This window comes from Oenanthe melanoleuca, chromosome 5 (assembly GCF_029582105.1).
Source record: "Oenanthe melanoleuca isolate GR-GAL-2019-014 chromosome 5, OMel1.0, whole genome shotgun sequence".
NCBI lineage: Eukaryota > Metazoa > Chordata > Aves > Passeriformes > Muscicapidae > Oenanthe > Oenanthe melanoleuca.
This window is the reverse complement of record NC_079339.1, coordinates 59,476,700-59,496,179: the sequence shown is the minus strand read 5'-3', so window position 1 is coordinate 59,496,179 and position 19,480 is coordinate 59,476,700. Positions and strand designations below refer to the sequence as shown.

The 19,480-nt window shown below is 46.7% G+C and overlaps 1 protein-coding gene across 1 annotated transcript in view; it reads right to left on the bottom strand.

The window, feature by feature from the left end:
* Positions 1-19,480, bottom strand: part of MDGA2 (MAM domain containing glycosylphosphatidylinositol anchor 2) — a 190,801-nt gene that overhangs the window by 19,195 nt on the left and 152,126 nt on the right. The window contains exons 10-12 of the mRNA XM_056493793.1: positions 18,665-18,813; positions 7,068-7,245; positions 3,301-3,321 (exon numbers count right to left, since the gene is read on the bottom strand). Of these exons, the coding sequence (XP_056349768.1) occupies positions 3,301-3,321; positions 7,068-7,245; positions 18,665-18,813 (348 nt within the window). The remainder of the gene's footprint in view (positions 1-3,300; positions 3,322-7,067; positions 7,246-18,664; positions 18,814-19,480) is intronic.

Sequence of the window (19,480 nt, the reverse complement as noted above, 5' to 3'; positions counted from 1 at the left end):
TGGAGTCTCTGCTGGAACATTCCAGAGGCACAGGAGCAGCCCTGTGCCCTGAGCTCTGCTGGCCCTGCTGGAGCAGGGAGGGGACACCAGTGACCCCTGGGGTCCCATCCTGGGATCCTGTGCCCCTCCAGCCCTGTCAGTACAAAACACAATCCTACAAAACCAGGTGATCACAGGAATGCTGCTCCCAGAAAGTTCCTTGGCTGATTTGGTGTCCCAGGAAATCCATCCCCAGATCCTCCAGGAGAATCCATTCCCCAAAGCACAGCTCCTGCAGGGGCTGGCACGGCCCAGGGCTGGGATTCTGGTTATCCCAGGTGAGCTCAGCATGGTGGGAGCTGCTGTGGGCATTGGGAAGGAATTCCTGGCTGGGCTGGGATTGCCAGAGCAGCTGTGGCTGCCCCTGGATCCCTGGCAGTGCCCAAGGCCAGGCTGGACACTGGGGCTGGAGCAGCTGGGACAGGGGGATGGGATTGGGATAATGGGATAATGGGATGGGATGGGATAATGGGATAATGGGACTGGGGTGGGATTCAGGTCCCACCACCCCAAACCAGTCCCTTTGATGGTTCCATGATTGCACCCAAACCCTTCAGGACAGAAAACGACCCATCAAATCTCTGTCCTCATCCCAAGACTGGGAAGGGAATTCCAGGACTCTGCCAGAACTCTTGGGATGCTCCAGGACTCAAACAAAGCACCAGCTGTGCCTCTCATCCCCAAGAATTCCTTTTACACCACCTGAGCTCCAAATTCTCTTGGTTTACCCCAAGATTTTGCTTCCACCTCCACTTTTTTTTTGCATCTCCCTGCAGCAGAGAAGTTGCTGCTTCTACACAAAGGGATGAAATTAAAAGGCAAAAATTAAGTGAAGAAAAAAAGTTTTGATTCCCAGATTCAGTCCTGGAGCAAAGTGAACAAAAGAAAGAGTTTTCAGCCATTCAGCACTTTCTGCACTGCCCCTCCAGTGCCTTAAAAGCTGCATCAACTTCTTGTGCCCTCAGAGCTTCATTAAGAAATTCCACATCAGCAGAACAAAAGATTTTTTTTTTCCTCAGGTGAAGAAAAAAAAATAAAATACATGTTCAGGCCAGATGGGGAAAAAAAAAAAGAGTCAAAGTTTGCCATTTATTTAATAGTCAAACATTGATTTCATGTGGAATACCTTGGAAAAGGTTAGTGCTAAATGTTCTTGGCACTGAACACTCCTCAAAAAATGACAGAAGAAGAAAAATGGGGAAAGCTCCTCAGGCTTTGCTCCAGACTTTTGTATGGATGGTGTGGATCTGTTAATTGAGGAGCAGGAGGGCAGGGGAACAAGCAGCTCTTCCACAGGCACGGCCCTAACGATGGTGCTAATTAACATTAATGAGCCTGCTGGTTTTTGTCAGGGCACATGGCAGCTCTGCAAGCGGATTTCATGTCATTAATAATTTCCTTGCCAATTAGGGCAAAAGCTGGAGCTGCTCTGGAGGTGAAACCCATGGATTTGTCATCTGTCCCCATAAAATCCAAGCTGGGTGTGACTCCTCTCTTCCATTACTCAGGGGTGATCTCCAGTTGTGCAAATTGATGGAAAATCCTTCTGGTTCCCACTGAATGGTTTCTGTTAGGTGGTAAAAAATGAGGTGGAGATGGGAGGCTTCTTGCTTGGGTATCTCAGAGATAGCACCAAAATGCAGGATTTAGGGAATGGGATTGTGCCAGAAGTGAAGCAGGAAGAGCAAGGCTTCACTTTCCAGCCAGGAATCTTGTCCTGCTTGGATACAGCTCCTCCTTTCTGTTCACACAGCAGAAATAAAACCAGAAATTGGCTCAGCAGGTTTGGGAACAGCAGAGATTTTGTAGGAAGCACAGAAAAGGGACGTGGGGAAGGGTGTGGAGCACCAGGAGAGGCTGAGGGAGCTGGGAAGGGAATGGAGAATTCCTGAGGAGCTGGGCAGGGAATGGAGAATTCCTGAGGAGCTGGGCAGGGAATGGAGAATTCCTGAGGGAAATGGGAAGGGAATGGAGAATTCCTGAGGAGCTGGGCAGGGAATGGAGAATTCCTGAGGGAAATGGGAAGGGAATGGAGAATTCCTGAGGAGCTGGGCAGGGAATGGAGAATTCCTGAGGAGCTGGGAAGGGAATGGAGAATTCCTGAGGGAGCTGGGAAGGGAATGGAGAATTCCTGAGGGGCTGGGAAGGGAATGGAGAATTCCTGAGGGAGCTGGGAAGGGAATGGAGAATTCCTGAGGGAAATGGGAAGGGAATGGAGAATTCCTGAGGAGCTGGGCAGGGAATGGGGAATTCCTGAGGAGCTGGGCAGGGAATGGAGAATTCCTGAGGAGCTGGGCAGGGGCTGGAGAATTCCTGAGGAGCTGGGAAGGGAATGGAGAATTCCTGAGGAGCTGGGCAGGGCTCAGCTGCAGCAAAGGAGGCTCAGGGCCCTTGTGGCTCTGCACAACTCCCTGCCAGGAGGGGACACTGGGGGGGTCGGGCTCTGGGAACAGGGACAGGGACAGGAGGAGAGGGAACGGCCTCAGGCTGGGCCAGGGGAGGCTCAGGGGGGATTTTAGGAGGAATTTCCCCATGGAAAGGGAGCTCAGGGGTTGGAAGTGCCCAGGGAGGGTTGCAGTGCCCGTCCCTGGGGGTTCCAAGCCATGTGGAGGAGGCAGTTGGGGCCATGGGGATGGAGATGGGATGCAGACCAGGATTTATTCCCCAGCAAAGGATTCCACTAAAAAAAAACCTTCAGGGAAAACAAGAAAATCAGAATTCTGCCATGGCTTTGGCCATCTGAAAGGAGTGACCCTGGGGACTCTGCAGCTTTGGTGGAAAAACTTTTCCATCCCTCCCTTGGGCAGACACATTCCTATTCCCATTCAGATTCCACCCACATTCCATCATGATCCTGCAAGACTTTTGGAAAATTAGTTTGAGATCTTAAAATCCTAGAGGAGCGTGAAGCACTTGGGATTGTGGCTTTTTCTTCCCATCAGAGCCCAGGTTTAATATATTAATTAGCAAGAGTTGAATTCCCTGCTCGTTAGACTCCATGGGAGAGGTTCCTGCAGCTCCTGGGAGCTTTGAGCTAAGCCCTGCTTAATTATTAACGTGTTGGACAAGATCTTCTGCAAATAAGTTTAAAATTTACACAAAAGCTTGAAGTTGAGTCTGAGGGATGGAGCAGAGCCTGCTCCTGCCTGATGGCTCTGCCCTGCAGCAGGAAAAATGGGACACTGGGCCTCATTCCTTAGGGAATAATTGTGGGATGTGTTATTAAAAACCAGAATTTCTGGTGATATTTTAAATACTTACGGAGATGTGGATTCACCGGAGCTGGAAAACAGAGGGAAAACAAAAATTAATGCAAAGAAAAAATTCCAATTCATCAATATTCAGATTATCCCAAATTTCTCCTGGCTGAATGTTGAAATTCATCTACTTCACACCTTAAAAAGAAATCCCAACCTTCACAATATCCTAAGCATGGGAATGGTTTTCCAGGTTAATGCAGAGGAATCTGAGCAATGCTAAAACCTGGGAATGGGAGTGAAGGAGGGATTATTCTGTGGCTCTGTTTGCAGAAGGAGAAATTTGAGGATGGATGATTTAGGAAAAGGCCCTTCTGCCACAGCCCCACACACGTGGGAAGCAGCAGCAGGCTGAGCTCAGGGCTGCAATTGAATTTTATTCACAGAAAATCCAAAATTAAATTTTATCTCCAATTAATGGGGACATCTGGCAATGGCAGAGCATCACTCCAGGCTTTCCTGCTGCCCTTCCTTGCTTTAATCCCAGCCTAAGATCCAGCAAAATCCTAAACTCAACCTGGAGTTGCCAGAGCAGCTCTAAATTAGCCCCACTTGATCTGAAACACGAGCAGAGATTTGTTCCAGTGTCATCTCCCCAAGAAACCCGATTTTTACATCTTTTACCTACAAATTACCTCTGATTCTCCAAAAAAACCTCAATTTCACAGGATCCCTGAGTGATTGAACCTGGAATTAGCTGCAATTGCTGGCAGCTGCATTGACTGAGGCTTGATTTGTAACTAAAAGCAGGGTTTGGATGGAAAATCTCATCAAGTGTCACACGGTTTGGATTGTTCCCAGCAGAGCAAAACCAACACTTTGTGTCACACCCAGGCACAGAGGCAGACAAGAAAATGAAGGTGGTTAAGCTGAATTTATCCAGTTTCATAAACTTGGGGAAAAAAACCTCAAAACAACCAGGAAAAAAAAAACAAAAACCGAAAATCCCACTTATGGAGCAGCAGAGCTGCAGGACAATGTGTGGTGTGCACATCACAAAGGATGGATTCACCAAAATGGGAAATTCGTGGATAATTGAGGCCCTAAATTCCCAAAGCTGGCTGAAATGCCTGGAAAATCCATGCCCCTCTCAGGCTGGGGCTGGTCCTGCAGGGAGGGAATTTTTTTTGGAAATTTTCTCAAGAAAATCACAAAGTGTTGGAAATGGTTGGGTTTGAGTAGAGCCAGGACAGATATTCCAGATATTCCTCAATTTTCCTGCTGTTCCCTCAGCAAGGGGAATAAAACCTGCAGGAATTTCAGATTTTGGGTTTGGGTGATCTGTTTTGGGCAAGAAATCTTGATTTGAATGTTTTTAGGTGCAACTGCATGGATGTGGTGACTGTGGCATTTCCCACAGATCCTGGCTGTCCCCTCTTTATAGAACAGGGGATTTGCTCCCTAAGGATAACAGAATATATGGAAAAGGAATTCTTTATTCTTCCCTGGGAGGGAGGAGAGGGGCTGGATTATCCCAGAGAAGCAGTGGCTGCCCCTGGATCCCTGGAAATGTCCAAGGCCAGGTTGGACAGAGCCAAAATCCAAATTCCCTGGGACAGTGGGAGGTGTCCCTGCCCTTGGGTGGGGTGGCACTGGATGGGATTGAAGGATTTTTCCAACCCAAACCATTCCAGGATGATTCCACAGCCTGCTCCTGCTCCTCTGAATAGAATATTCCAAAGTGGGGGCATGAGGGAGAGGGGCTGGCACTGCTCAGAGCCACACCCACATCCCAAATCCCATTGACAGCAGGAAATGCAAATGCCAAAACAAAAACAAAAACAAAAACAATAACAAAAAAAAACAAAACCAAAAAAACAACAACAAAAAACAAAACAAAAAAAAAACAAAAAACAAAACTAAAAAAAACCAAAGAAGGATTCTGGGAGAGAAATGTAAAAAATTCTTTTACATATTTAAAAAAAATATTTTCCTGATGTCTTTTCTTTTCTGGGTATTGTGATTTTTTCCTGCACCCCCACATCCCATTAACTGCTTTTCCAGCATTCCACACGATAACTTTTCTCTCTGATGACATTTGTGATATCTTTATTTTACAGCTGGAGCCTCAACATCCATAAAAACCCCAGTAAGGATTTGCTGACACCATTCCTGGGATGAATGCTGGGATAAAAATTCCCATTTTAAGCACAAAAAGCCTCTGAAATTCTGGGATCTCTCTTCAAAGGGGGATCCATGAGCTAAATTTTGGGTTTAGCTCATGGATACAGATCTGGCTCAGGGTTTTTGAGGGTTTGGATTTGTCAGCATCCAAATTATCACTCCAAAATCTGCAGCTTCCTCTCTTCTGGAATTGGCATCAGCAGCTCCTTGGCACGTTTGGAATGTTGTTCACATCTGTGCTGAGGGCACATCCCAGCTGGAAAATCTGTGGGATAAATCCACTTTTCCTGCTGTATGGGAATGTCCTCCCTGCCAGCCACAGGCTGGGAATGGAAATCCCATCAAGTGCCAGGAAAATCTCGAGCTCAGCACAGTCAGGAATTGTGGCCACGACCTCAATCGACCTCTGAGAGTTCCCAGAGTAAAAGCAGCACTAGAAAGGGCAGGAGTGGCTGGAATTGTGGAGATTTTCCTAATGGGAATGCTGGTCAGTCCATAAATCATGGGATAAATTAGGAACTCCATGGATGAGCACAGTGGGAGGATTTGTCTCCCCATCACAGCCAAGTTGGGTTTCCTGCACAGAAACCCCAAATATTCAGGTGAAGGTTCTGCTCCTGATTTTTTGGGAAGAATCCAGGTTTTTTCCTGTGCGTGTGCAGAGAGACTGGACTCCCATCAGTGTCAGGAAATAGAGCAAAGGGATCCCACAGGGAGCCAAAACCCATCAGAAATCACAGGAAAATCTCCTTTGTGTTTTCATAGATTTAATAAACAGCCCATCCTTGCTTATCCCGTCCATCCCCATCCCTGGCAGTGCCCAAGGCCAGGCTGGACATTGGGGCTGGGAGCACCTGGGACAGTGGGAGGTGTCCCTGCCCATGGTGGGGGTGGAATGGGATGGGATTAAAGTTCCCTTCCATCCCAACCCATTCCATGATTCCAAATCCTTCCTTTTCCTGAGATTTTCCTCTCCTGAGCTTTAAAACCAGCTGGGCAATCATCTTTATCTTCCCACAGCCCATCCTCCCTCCAGGAGATATCTCCTGTTCATGGCCAGTGAGTCCCAGGGCATGACTGATAAAATTCCATCATCCCATGGGAGATGCTCCAGCCAGGGGAGCAGCCAAGCCTTTCCTACCCAGATAAAAACTGACATTTGGGACACCAAGGCACCTTCTTCCCACTGGATTCCAGAGGAAAACCAGACCTTTGCACATCATCCCTGGAGCTTCAGAGGAAACTGCACCTTCTCCAGGAGCACTGCTCCAGCTGAACCACATCTGCCCCTGCAGGAGGATGCAGCCACCATTGAATGGGACTGTGCCAACACCCTGACTGACTGACGGGTGTCAGCTTGGATTCTGACTCTGGCAGGGCTGGGATTGTTCTGTGTAATACTGCATTGCTAGTTTAATTTTCCTAGTGAAGAACTGTTATTCCTAATTCCCATATCTTTGCCTGAGAGCCCCTTGATTTCAAAATTATAATAATTTGGAGGGAGGGGGTTTACATTCTCCATTTCAAATCAAAGACTCTTGTCTTTCCAACCAGGACACAACGTTACTCCAAGAATGTGAACAACCCCAGCGTTCCGGGCGGCCCAGAAGGTTCCCAAGGCGTTTTTGCTGGCTCTGGGATCCTTACCGCTGTACTTGATGACCCTGATGGTGGAGTCGCCCTCCCCGAAGCGCGTGATGGGCGTCAGGCGCACCTCGTACGCCTCGGGCTTGATCAGCTCCGTCAGGTTGTAGGTGATCAGTTCCCCCTTCTGGATGTTCCCGTTCACCGTGATCTCCTGCTCCCACCAGCGCTGCTGGCCGGCCTGCCATCCCAAAAAAAAAATAAATCCAAAGGTCAGAGATTTCGGGATTTCAGTTCACCTTAGAAAGGAGAGCAGACCTGGGCAACCTCCAGAATTCTGAAAGAGTCAACAAGGAATGGACTTGTTGAATTATCCCACCACGGAATATTTCTGCAACAAAATACACTTCAAACTGTCAAAATTGAAATATCTAAATTTTTCCTTTCAAAATTTTTGTCCAGCCTGGAATCCAAAGGATTTAAAGGACAGAGATTCTGGGATTTGTCTCCACATTAGAAAGCAGAGCAGACCTGGGCAACCTCCAAAATTCCAATAGAATTAGAGATGCAACAAGGAATGAACTTGAACTATCCCACCACGGAGTATTTCTGCAAGAAAATACACTTTAAACTGTCAAAATCTTTATTTTTCCTTTCAAAATTGTTGTACAGCCTGGAATCCAAAGGATTTAAAAGTTGGAGATTCTGGGATTTGTCTCCACATTAGAAAGCAGAGCAGACCTGGGCAACCTCCAAAATTCCAAAAGAATTAGAGGTACAACGAGGAATGAATTTGAACTATCCCAACATGGAGTATTTCTGCAACAAAATATACTTTAAACTGCCAAAATCTGAAATATCTTTATTTTTCCTTTCAAAATTGCTGTCCAGCCTGGAATCCAAAGGATTTAAAAGTTGGAGATTCTGGGATTTGTCTTCACCTTACAAAGCAGAGCAGACCTGGGCAACCTCCAAAATTCCAAAAGAGTTAGAGATCCAACAAGGAGCAAATCTCCTGGGTTATCCCACTGTGGAGAATTTCTGGAGGAAACCAAAAGTGGGAATATTTCCTCCAGAGGTCCTATGGCCCTTGGATGTGTTTTGGGGCAGGAAAAGTGGGGAGTTCCCCCAATTCCTGAGGATTTGGGATGCTGAGCAGGCAGGGATTACAGCCAAGGAACAAGGGCCAGTTTGTCATGGTTAAGTTAAAAAAATAAATAGAATTAAACTTTTTTAAGCAATGTTTTATGTCATTATGTCAATGGTATCTATGAGCACTGTAGGACAAAAATTAAAAATATTCCCCTATTCCACCTCATCTTTGGCTAAGGAACCACAGAAACAGATTTCCCAATGAATTTCAATAATTATCAAGGAAAATCTGCAATTACACAAAGCAAACATGAATTTCTATCAAATTCAGCCTCTGCTTTGAATCCTTGCCCTTCTTTCCAGAAGGAATAAAATCTCCATTATTTTCTCCTTTAGAAAGAAAAAAATTGGATTTTTCCTTTCAGGATTACCCCTCCAAAGCCAGAGTTGGATATTGATATTTCTCCACAGGAAACAACACAGATTTTGATTTTTTTTCCCCTCGCAATCAACACCAGCTCTGCTCTAATCCTTATTTTTCACCATGGAAACCAGGGGAAAAAAAAAAAATCCAAAGCAACAGAAAATTGTCGTTGTGTTAGATGGGAAATAACTCTGATTTTTCTGCCTTGCTATGTAATAAATAAATATATAAATATATAAACATACAAATGGATAAATAATATCTAAATATACAAATATATAAATTATAACTAGATAAATAAATATTAAATTATCTATATATCAGTATATCTACATATCAATGAAGAAATATATCAATATAATATATATAAGTAGTAAACACCTAAATAATAAATATGTAAATATATTTATATAAATAAAGAAATTAAGGATTTACCACACCCAACTTTGGTTTTCCCTCTTGGAAAACCAACCCAGCACTGGAAATGGAGCCGTAATTCCAGGAGATGCTTCCCAAACTTGGGAAACACCAACAACATGGGATGAAAAATATGGAAATAATTGAAAATAAATGGAGCCCAGCAGACCCTAAAAATAGGATTTAATTCCTACAATGCCTTTGGGTGCTGGAAATTCCCAAGATGATGCTCTGATTCCAAGCTGGAAACATCCAAATCTGATTCCCTTGGAGATCTGGGAATCACTTTGGCTCCCCTGGATGGGAAAGAGCCAAATCCTCGTCAGCACTTCCCAAAATTCCCATCCCTAACGTTGAACTGCGCTTTTTTCCCTGAAAAAGCCAAGATTGACGATTCCAAGAGAAAACCCACAAGAAACAACCACAAAACACAACCCTGCACCTCAATTCCTGTGCCCAGAGCTGCAGGATCCATAAGAACCAGGGTTTGGTTGGAAAAGGAATTTTTGAAGGGAAAAGGTCTCATAATTAAAGCCCTTCCCCTCACTAAGGAAAGGATGAAACTCAGGTGGGGAATTGACTTTGGCCAAGCTGGAATAACAATTTTCCAGTGGTTTGGGAATATTTATGAAAATCTGAGGAAAAATGGGAGCAATTCCTGGAGCATTTATTTGCATAATCCTGTAATTAATTAAACAGAGAATATCCAGCTAAGGCTGGAGTTTTTCTGGACTCCTTTTTTCCTTGGAATATTTAGGAATCTTTGTTCCCAAAGGAGACAGAAAAGCCAAAGGGGCTGTAAATGGGGCAGATTTTTATTCCAGAAGGTTGGAACCACCCCAGTGCAACCAGTAAAAGGAGATTTATTCCATGTTTTTTGTTGGAAAACTCTATTCTCTTAAAGCCTTGGAATTCTGGATTTCCTGAGGAGTCACTCCTCTGGGATGGTTAAAGATTGATTCCTCCTGAGATATAAAAAATAAACAGCTCCTCACTCCATTGTTCATGGCCTATTGATTCCCAAATTCCTTCATTGTCTCCACTAGCCAGGCAAGAATCTCTTTAATTAATGACAACGTTAATTGATGACAAAAAAATTAATGACAAAGTCAATTAATCCATTGGGTACTCCATAAAAAAAACCTGTGGCTGTGTTTAAAGTAATTTCTTTGCCATTTATAACCACACAGATTGATTTTCCTTACAAAATAAGAGATTTCTTTGCAAGTTTTATGTCTAAGATTGGGCTGTTCAGCTCATGGAGAAATATTCCATTTGCACATCACAGAGGGAAAATCCCTAGGGAGTGCTTGTGTTATTCCTGCTTTTCTTCCGTAATTGTGACTGGAATATAATCAGAGTTATATATCCAGGTGAGAATAGAAAACTGAGGAGAGGCTCCTGTGTCATCTTCATTCCCAAGGAGGGATTTGGAATCGGTGACAAATATCTGGGATTCAGGTGAGCTGTAAGGGATGGTCTGTTCTTGGGAATCATGGAATATTCTGAGTATTGGGAATATTGGGAAGGGATCCCAAGGATCATCCAGCCCAACCCCTGGCCCTGCACAGAAACCCCAAAATCCCATCCTGGGATCCCTGGTGTCCAAACCCCAGGGCTGTGCCCATTCCCTGGAAAACTGTTCCAGTGCTTATCCCACCCTCTGGGGGAAGAATCTTTCCTAAAATCCACCCTAAACCTTCCCTGGGCCCTGTCCCTGTGCCAGGAACTGAAATCAGAGCTGCCACAAGGAGGATGTTGGAGACCACAGCGAGGTCTCTTCTCAGTCTCCTCCTCTCCAGCTGCACAATCCCAGTGCTCCTCACACCTCATTCCCCCTCATTTCTCTCTTTAATTAATATTTTAATGATCAGCAGAACCCAAATCCCTGACGTGTCTTTCCATGTTTCTGTGGATCCAGCTGGGACCAGGAGCTCAAACCCAGCCCAGACAGGGCAGGTGAGGCTTGGCTTGAGCCAAGCTGATCCAGAATGTCCTGAGTGGAGTCAGGCTCTGCTCCCAGGGAACAGCAACAGGACAGGAGGAAATCCAGACGTGCCAAGGGAGGTTTGGGATGGATTTCAGGGAAAGGTTCCTCCCCAGAGGGTGGGACAAGCACTGGAACATCTCCCAGGGAATGGTGACATTCCCGAGGCTGCAGAGCTCCAGGAGAGTTTGAACACCAGGGATGCCAGGGTGGGATTTTTGGGGGTCTGTGCAGGGACAGGAGCTGGGCTGGATGATCCTTGGGATGCCCTAGCTCAGGATATTCCATGATTCCCTGATTTGGCAGTTGCATGATAAATCTCTTTCCCTGCATTTCTGCTCTAAAGCCCATTTAACAGTGGGCATGTCCTTCCCAATTAAACCATTCCCAATCCAGGAGAACAATTCTGGGCATGTAATCGACTTTCTTCCTGCAGGATTATACCAACAATCCTCCTCGACTTGCTCCTCCCACTCATTTTTATGATTTCATTATTTTATAACGTTTATCATCTTGTGTAATTGGCTTTCTGTGATACATACATGAAAAAAATCTTCTTTCCCCCCCTTTTCCACAAGTAAAATTCCCAAACCTGTAGGAATAAGGAATGTGGAATCCAAGGACGCAGATTTTTACAGATGCAGCTACAAATTGACAGCTGAGTAATTCAGGTGTCAGAAACAGCCAGTCCTGAGCCAGGTTTATTGTCTGAGAGCTGAAGATGAAAGGGATGGGAACACTTCAGGGAAAGCTGGGCTGAGGAAGCCACAGAGCCAACAACGAAATCCTCCAGAAATGTGGAAAACAGCTCTGGGTTTGAAGCAGGGGTGGGAAATGGTCACAGAGAGAGGGATCCTTTTGATGAGAGTGAAATCAAACTCCAGCACCAAGATCTGCTAAAACCAGGAGAACTGGGATAGGAACCACTCTGCTCCTGCATTTCCATCCCAAGGGATGACAATGAATGATCCTGGAAGTTCTGGGTTGGGACACTTCAGTCTGCCTGGCAGATAAATGGAATTTGGGGATGGCAGAGCTGGGAGGGGGATGTTGTTTCCTTGCTTTGAGCAAATTCAAACCAGGGACAGAGAGAGGGGCTTTGGATAAAGGCCTGCAGTGCCAGGAGAGGGGGAATGCCTCAATCCACTTCTGCTCAGGACATTTCTCCAGCCTTTGGATCCCAGTGGGGCTTGGGATGGAGCAGCTGAAGTGACTTTTCCATTTCCTTGGTTTCTCTAATTCACTGCCACAGTGATTTCATCCCATTTTTGACCTTACACTGGTACAGGGCTGGTGGAAAATGTTTGGATGGTTGGTTGCACTGCCTGGAGGGATTGAATGCTGCACAGCAAATGCTTGTGACTGAAAATGGAGAAGGGAAAGATCCAGGGAGAGCCCAGAGCCCCTGGCAGGGCCTGGAGGGATCCAGGAGAGCTGGAGAGGGACTGGGGACAGGGATGGAGGGACAGGACACAGGGAATGGGACACTGCCAGGGGCAGGGATGGATGGGATGTTGGGAATTGGGAATTCCTGGCTGGGCTGGGATTGCCAGAGCAGCTGTGGCTGCCCCTGGATCCCTGGCAGTGCCCAAGGCCAGGCTGGACTTTGGGATTTGGGACAGTGGGAGGTGTCCCTGCCATGGCAGGGGTGGATTGGAATGGGATTTGGGCTTCCAAGCCACAACATTTTGGGATTCTGGGATTCTTTAACCAGCAAAGCAATGAATGCATCCTCACTCCCCTTATCCACAGCCATTTATCCAGGGCTTTGGGATCTGTGCCGTGGCACTGACAGAAAATTCCCACCTCTGTTTTCCAGACCACTGAGCCTTCCCAGGAACCTTTTCCCAGGATATCTGAATCCTCCTGCCCTTGTTCAGCACCGAGTAACAACAGAAGTTAAAAATCCACTGCACTGAAAAAGGGAGACTGGGAGGAAGCGCCAGAGCCGTGCCCTGCTTGGGGCTGTTTGAAGAGATCCTCATTCCCACAGACACCACAGGCTCCCGGGGCTGGGAATAAAGGAAAGGTGGGAGCTTGAATCTTTTATGGAACAAGCTGGAACAAGCTGCTCTCTGGTTTACAAGGACCAGCTGAATTTTTATGACTCCTTCACAGCAGAGCTGCTCCTTTTCTAGGTCAGCGCGGCGGCGGGGACGCGGCTGTCACCCGCTGTCACCTGCTGGGAGCAGCCACCACGCAGATCAGAGCTGCACTCCCCTCCTGGCTGCTCTGGAAAAGTCTCCCTGGCTCACTCTGCTTTTATCCTGCTGGCAGGAAATATCAGAGAGCTGGAGGCTCCTGCCTGGCGCTCCTTGGATGCTGGGGGTCGCTAAACGTTGTTGTTTATTGGGAAGAAATGGGAATTTGGCTTTGGGGAGAGGGAAAAGGTGGGAAGGAAACATCCACACGTGGTGCCAGAGGTGGTTGGAGCAGCTACAGGAATGGAGCTGCTCCAGGATGTCCAGGTGAAGCTCCTGGAAAAGCACAGGGATAGTCACAGCTGCTCCAAACTGAGCTCTGTGGGGCAGGAGCTGCAAGGGGAGATCCAAAACTGGTTTTGTCTGGATGTGTGTTGGGTTGACATGGCCAGAAATGTGAATTCTGTCCCATCTGTTACCCCAGCTGGGGCAGTGCCCCTGATCTCCTGGCACACATTATCTGCTCATGGGCCATCTTTAAACCAGCTGGGCAATCATCTTTATCTTCCCACAGCCCATCCTCCCTCCAGGAGATATCTCCTGTTCATGGCCACTGAGTCCCAGGGCATGACTGATAAAATTCCATCATCCCATGGGAGATGCTCCAGCCAGGGGAGGAGCCAAGCCTTTCCTACCCAGATAAAAACTGACATTTGGGACACCAAGGCACCTTCTTTCCACTGGATCCCAGAGGAAAACCAGACCTTTGCACATCATCCCTGGAGCTTCAGAGGAAACTGCACCTTCTCCAGGAGCACTGCTCCAGCTGAACCACATCTGCCCCTGCAGGAGGATGCAGCCACCATTGAATGGGACTGTGCCAACACCCTGACTGACTGACGGGTGTCAGCTTGGATTCTGACTCTGGCAGGGCTGGGATTGTTCTGTGTAATACTGCATTGCTATTTTAATTTTCCTAGTAAAGAACTGTTGTTCCTAATTCCCATCTCTTTGCCTGAGAGCCCCTTAATTTCAAAATTATAATAAGTTGTAGGGAGGGGGTTTACATTCTCCATTTCAAAGAGAAGACTCTGCCTTTATTGGCAGATACCTGTTCTTCAATCAAGGGCAGGGTGGATAAACTTCCAGGAGTAGGGAAACCCTCTGAGAAGCATTTCGGGCCATTTTTTTACACGCTTGGAAAACAATTTTTTGGAACAAACTGCCCAGGGAATTGCTGGAGTTGCCATCCTGGAAGTGGCACTTGGGGACATGGATTTGTGGTGGCTTTGGCAGAGCTGGGAATGGTTGGATCTGCTGGTCTGAGAGGGCTTTTCCAACATAAATATTCCATGATTGGACCCATAATAAAATCAGCTCCTGGGGTGTTGGTGTCCCTAAAGGCTGACCAGGGAATACACACAGGGATGCTTGGGAAAGGAAAACACCTGGAAGAATCTGGGTCACTTGTTCTGAATCCAAATCCAAAAATGCATCATTGAAATGCAAAAATGAAATGCAAAAATGCCTCCATGAGATGCATTATTGTTGGAATATTCTTCAGAGGGCTCTTGAGGAGATGAATAAATGTCCCATTCTGTGCAGGGGTGTCTGGCAGACCTTGGCACATTCCCAAGGAAGCTGAGGGTGGCCAAACCCAGGCAGTTCCCCCAAGGGACACGGAGGCTGTTCCCATCCTTCAGCTCCAGGGAGCTCTGAACAAAGGGCTGTGCTCAGCAGTGCCCCTGGGGAACGGAAATTCCCTGTGCTCCACACTCCCTTCTCCAGAAATGCTCCATGCAGGAGGATTTGGAGCCTCTTGAGCTGCTCTAGGACCCAGACCAGGTGTCCTGACAGTGCCACATGTCCCAGTTTTATGGCCAACAAATAAATCCCAAAGCAAATCCCAGCTGACAGATGAGGTGAGGTTAACTCACAGAGCCCAAAGTCCAGGAGCTGCACTCCATGATCCTGGTGGATCCTTTCCAGCTCCTTTGCCATAAATGCTCCCTGCAGGAGGATTTAGAACCTCATGAGCTGCTCTAAGATCCAGACCAGAGGCTCTGATGGTGTCAGATGTGAATTTTATGGCTGGTTCCCCATGGATAATTGAGGAGACCTTAAATCCCATCCTGGATGGGCAGGGACACCTCCCACTGTCCCAAATCCCAGTGTCCAGCCTGGCCTTGGGCACTGCCAGGGATCCAGGGGCAGCCACAGCTGCTCTGGCAATCCCAGCCCAGCCAGGAATTCCCAATTCCCACCATCCCATCCATCCCTGCCCCTGGCAGTGTCCCATTCCCTGTGTCCTGTCCCTCCATCCCTGTCCCCAGCCCCTCTCCAGCTCTCCTGGATCCCTCCAGGCCCTGCCAGGGGCTCTGAGCTCTCCCTGGATCCTTCTCCTCTCCAGGGGAACATTCCCAGCTCTCCAGCCTTTCTCTACAGGAATTCCAACTCCAAGCTCTGAACTCCTTACGACAAAATCAGCAGAAATTTTATTTTCAGCATGATCCATAAATATCTCCCTGATCCATCTGGAGCTTAGAACCAGTTTTAAGCTGCCAGGAACAGCCCTGGCCCAAACCTCACCTTGCTGTTTGCAAATGCAGCCCCAGAGCTGGGAAGAAGCAGCACAGGAGGAATCAGCCCTGAAAAGTGGAAATTGGGAATCACAACCATTCCTGCTCTAATTTAATTTCCCAAAGCCAGGAACATCAATAAAAATACGTGTCCCTGCATGTCACAATCTCTTTGGTTTTTTGGCCAAGCTCTCCCTCCCTCATTCCACAAAAAAAAAAAAACAAAAACAAAAAAAAACATCTTTAGATTTCCAAAATCAATGCAAGCAGGGAAATCTTCGGGACAAAAAATATTCCCTTGGAGAAGAAAAATGAAAATCCTTAATGGGAATAACATGAGGAATATTCCAGTAAAAATGTGGAATCTCTTCCCTCACTGCATTAATAGCTACAAATGTAATTTTTGTGACTGGTTCTGAAGAAAAGTTTCCATATTTTTCATGTCCCAGACAAAATCCAATGGATTTGCTGGAAATTCCCAGGTCACTAACATCTTCCCCTTTGGAGCAGATGTGATCCCCATGATCCTGAGAGAAGGAATCTGCAGAATTCCTGCTCTTCGGGTGGGGACTGAAATAAATCAAATTTATTGGATATGTTCATATTCATATTCATATTCATATTCATATTCATATTCATATTATTTTTTTTTTTTTTTTTTTTTTATGGTGCTCCAATAAATCCATTTCTCCTGGAGGACTTCTGTTCCCACTTTCCCATCTTTCCACAGGCAGAAAAGTGACAATTCCCTGATTTTGTGACTCCCCTTCCCTCCTGGCTTCCCTGATTTTTTGTTAAGCCAAGTTTAATTGTTTTATCAAATAATATTTATAACATTATCTGTGATTTTTTATTTTAATTCTCCTTAACCAGTGCTTGGAATGCCCAAGGTTTTCCCTGTGTCCTGCTTTCCCAGCACTGAATCCCTCTCTGAGACAGGAATTTCTCAGGTAGATAAAATAAAGTGAAATAAAATTATATAAAATGACATGAAATGACACAAAATGAAATGAAATTTTAAAAATTAAAATAAAGTAACATGGAATGGAATGGAATGGAATGGAATGGAATGGAATGGAATGGAATGGAATGGAATGGAATAAAATAAAATAAAATAAAATAAAATAAAATAAAATAAAATAAAATAAAATAAAATAAAATAAAATAAAATGACAGAAAGTAGAATTCCCAAAAGCACAGCAGACACCCCGAGCCCAGGATCTGGGTCTCACCTGGCGGATGCCCAGGCAATAGGCCAGGATTTGATCTAAAATAAAACAAATTAACCAGAATTCCCAGAAGCCCAGCAGATCCCCAAGCCCAGGATCTCAGTCTCACCTGGCAGATCTGAGCTAAAATAAAATAAATTAACCAGAATTCCCAGAATCCCAGCAGCCACCCCAGAGCAGGTCTCACATGGTGGATCTTATCTAAAATAAAATGAACTAAACCAGAATTCCCAAAGGCTCAGCAGCCCCCAGGATCTCGGTCTCACCTGGCAGATGCCGAGGCGATAGGCCAAGATCTGAGCTAAAATAAAATAAATTAATCAGAATTCCCAGATGCTCAGCAGCCACCTCAGAGCAGGTCTTGCCTAGAGAATCTGAGCTAAAATACAATAAATTAACCAGAATTCTCAAAGGCTCAGGATCCATCCCAGATCTCAGTCTCACCTGGCAGATGCCCATGCGGTAGGCCAGGATCTGAGCTAAAATAAAATAAAATAAAGCAGAATTCCCAGAACCTCAGCATCCATCCCAGATCTCGGTCTCACCTGGCAGATCTGAGCTAAAATAAAATAAACTAACCAGAATTCCCAGAATCCCAACATCCGTCCCAGATCAGGTCTCACCTGGCGGATGCCCAGGCGGTAGGCCGGGATCTGAGCTAAAATACAATAAATGAACCAGAATTCTCAAAGGCCCAGCAGCCCCCAGGATCTCAGTCTCACCTGGCGGATACCCAGGCAGTAGGCCGGGATTCAATCTAAAATACAATAAATTAACCAGAATTCCCAGCAGCCATTCCCAGAATCCCAGATCAGGTCTCACCTGGCGGATGCCCAGGCAGTAGGCCGGGATCTGAGCTAAAATACAATAAATGAACCAGAATTCCCAGCTCAGGTCTCACCTGGCGGATGCCCAGGCAGTAGGCCAGGATTCCATCTAAAATACAATAAATGAACCAGAATTCCCAGATCAGGTCTCACCTGGCGGATGCCCAGGCGGTAGGCCGGGATCTGAGCTAAAATACAATAAATTATCCAGAATTCCCAGCAGTTATCCCAGCTCAGGTCTCACCTGGCGGATGCCCAGGCGGTAGGCCGGGATCTGATCCAAAATACAATAAATGAACCAGAATTCCCAGCAGTTACCCCGGATCAGGTCTCACCTGGCGGATACCCAGGCAGTAGGCCGGGATTCAATCTAAAATACAATAAATTAACCAGAATTCCCAGCAGCCATTCCCAGAATCCCACATCAGGTCTCACCTGGCGGATGCCCAGGCAGTAGGCCAGAACTGATCTAAAATACAATAAATGAACCAGAATTCCCAGCAGTTACCCCGGATCAGGTCTCACCTGGCGGATGCCCAGGCGGTAGGCCAGGATCTGATCCAAAATACAATAAATGAACCAGAATTCCCAGCAGTTACCCCGGATCAGGTCTCACCTGGCAGATGCCCAGGCGGTAGGCCAGGATCTGATCCAAAATACAATAAATGAACCAGAATTCCCAAAGGCAGCCATCCCAACCCAGCTCAGGTCTCACCTGGTGGATACCCAGGCGGTAGGCCAGGATTCCATCTAAAATACAATAAATGATCCAGAATTCCCAGCTCAGGTCTCACCTGGCGGATGCCCAGGCAGTAGGCCGGGATCTGAGCTAAAATACAATAAATGAACCAGAATTCCCAGCAGCTATCCCAGGTCAGGTCTCACCTGGCGGATGCCCAGGCGGTAGGCCAGGATCTGATCCAAAATACAGTAAATGAACCAGAATTCCCAGCTCAGGTCTCACCTGGCGGATGCCCAGGCGGTAGGCCAGGATCCGGTCCACGGCGCCGGGGTTCATCTGGGTCCACTGCAGGCTGTAGGAATAGACCCGCGGGCGGTTCTGCCACAGCGGGTTGTAGGTGTCGTAGTAGAACTCCGGGGCGTAGGCTTTTCCTGCGGGAAAGGATGGGATCAGGGAAACTGGGAGTCTGGGAATGGCCAAGCAGCCTGGGAGCAACTCAGCCAGCCAAGAGCTCCCATCCGTGGGGAAAAAGGGAAAACAGAGGGAAATCATCGGGAAATAACTTCAGCTGGGCACTCCCAGATCCAAGGGTCCAACTGGAGCAACCCCTCATTCCCAAAATCCAAGAGTTGAGATCAAACCCCTCATTCCCAAAATCCAAAGGTTGGAATCCAGCCCCTCATTCCCAAAATCCAAGGGTTGGGATCCAGCCCCTCATTCCCAAAATCCAAAGGTTGAGATCCAGCCCCTCATTCCTAGGATCCAAGGGCTGGGATCCAGCCCCTCATTCTCAGGATCCAAAGGAAGAGATCCAACTGCAGCAACCTCTCATTCCCAGGATCCAAGTGTTGAGATCCAACCTTTCATTCCCAAAATCTAAGGGTTGAGATCCAGCCCCTCATTCCCAAAATCCAAGGGTTGAAATCCAGCTGCAGTCATCCCCTCATTCCCAGAATCCAAAGGCTGAGATCCAACCCCTCATTCCCAGATCCAAAGGTTGAGATCCAAATGGATCCAGCCCCTCATTCCTGGGATCCGAAGGCTGAGATCCAACTGCAGCCACTCTTCATTCCCAAAATCCAAGGGCTGAGATCCAAC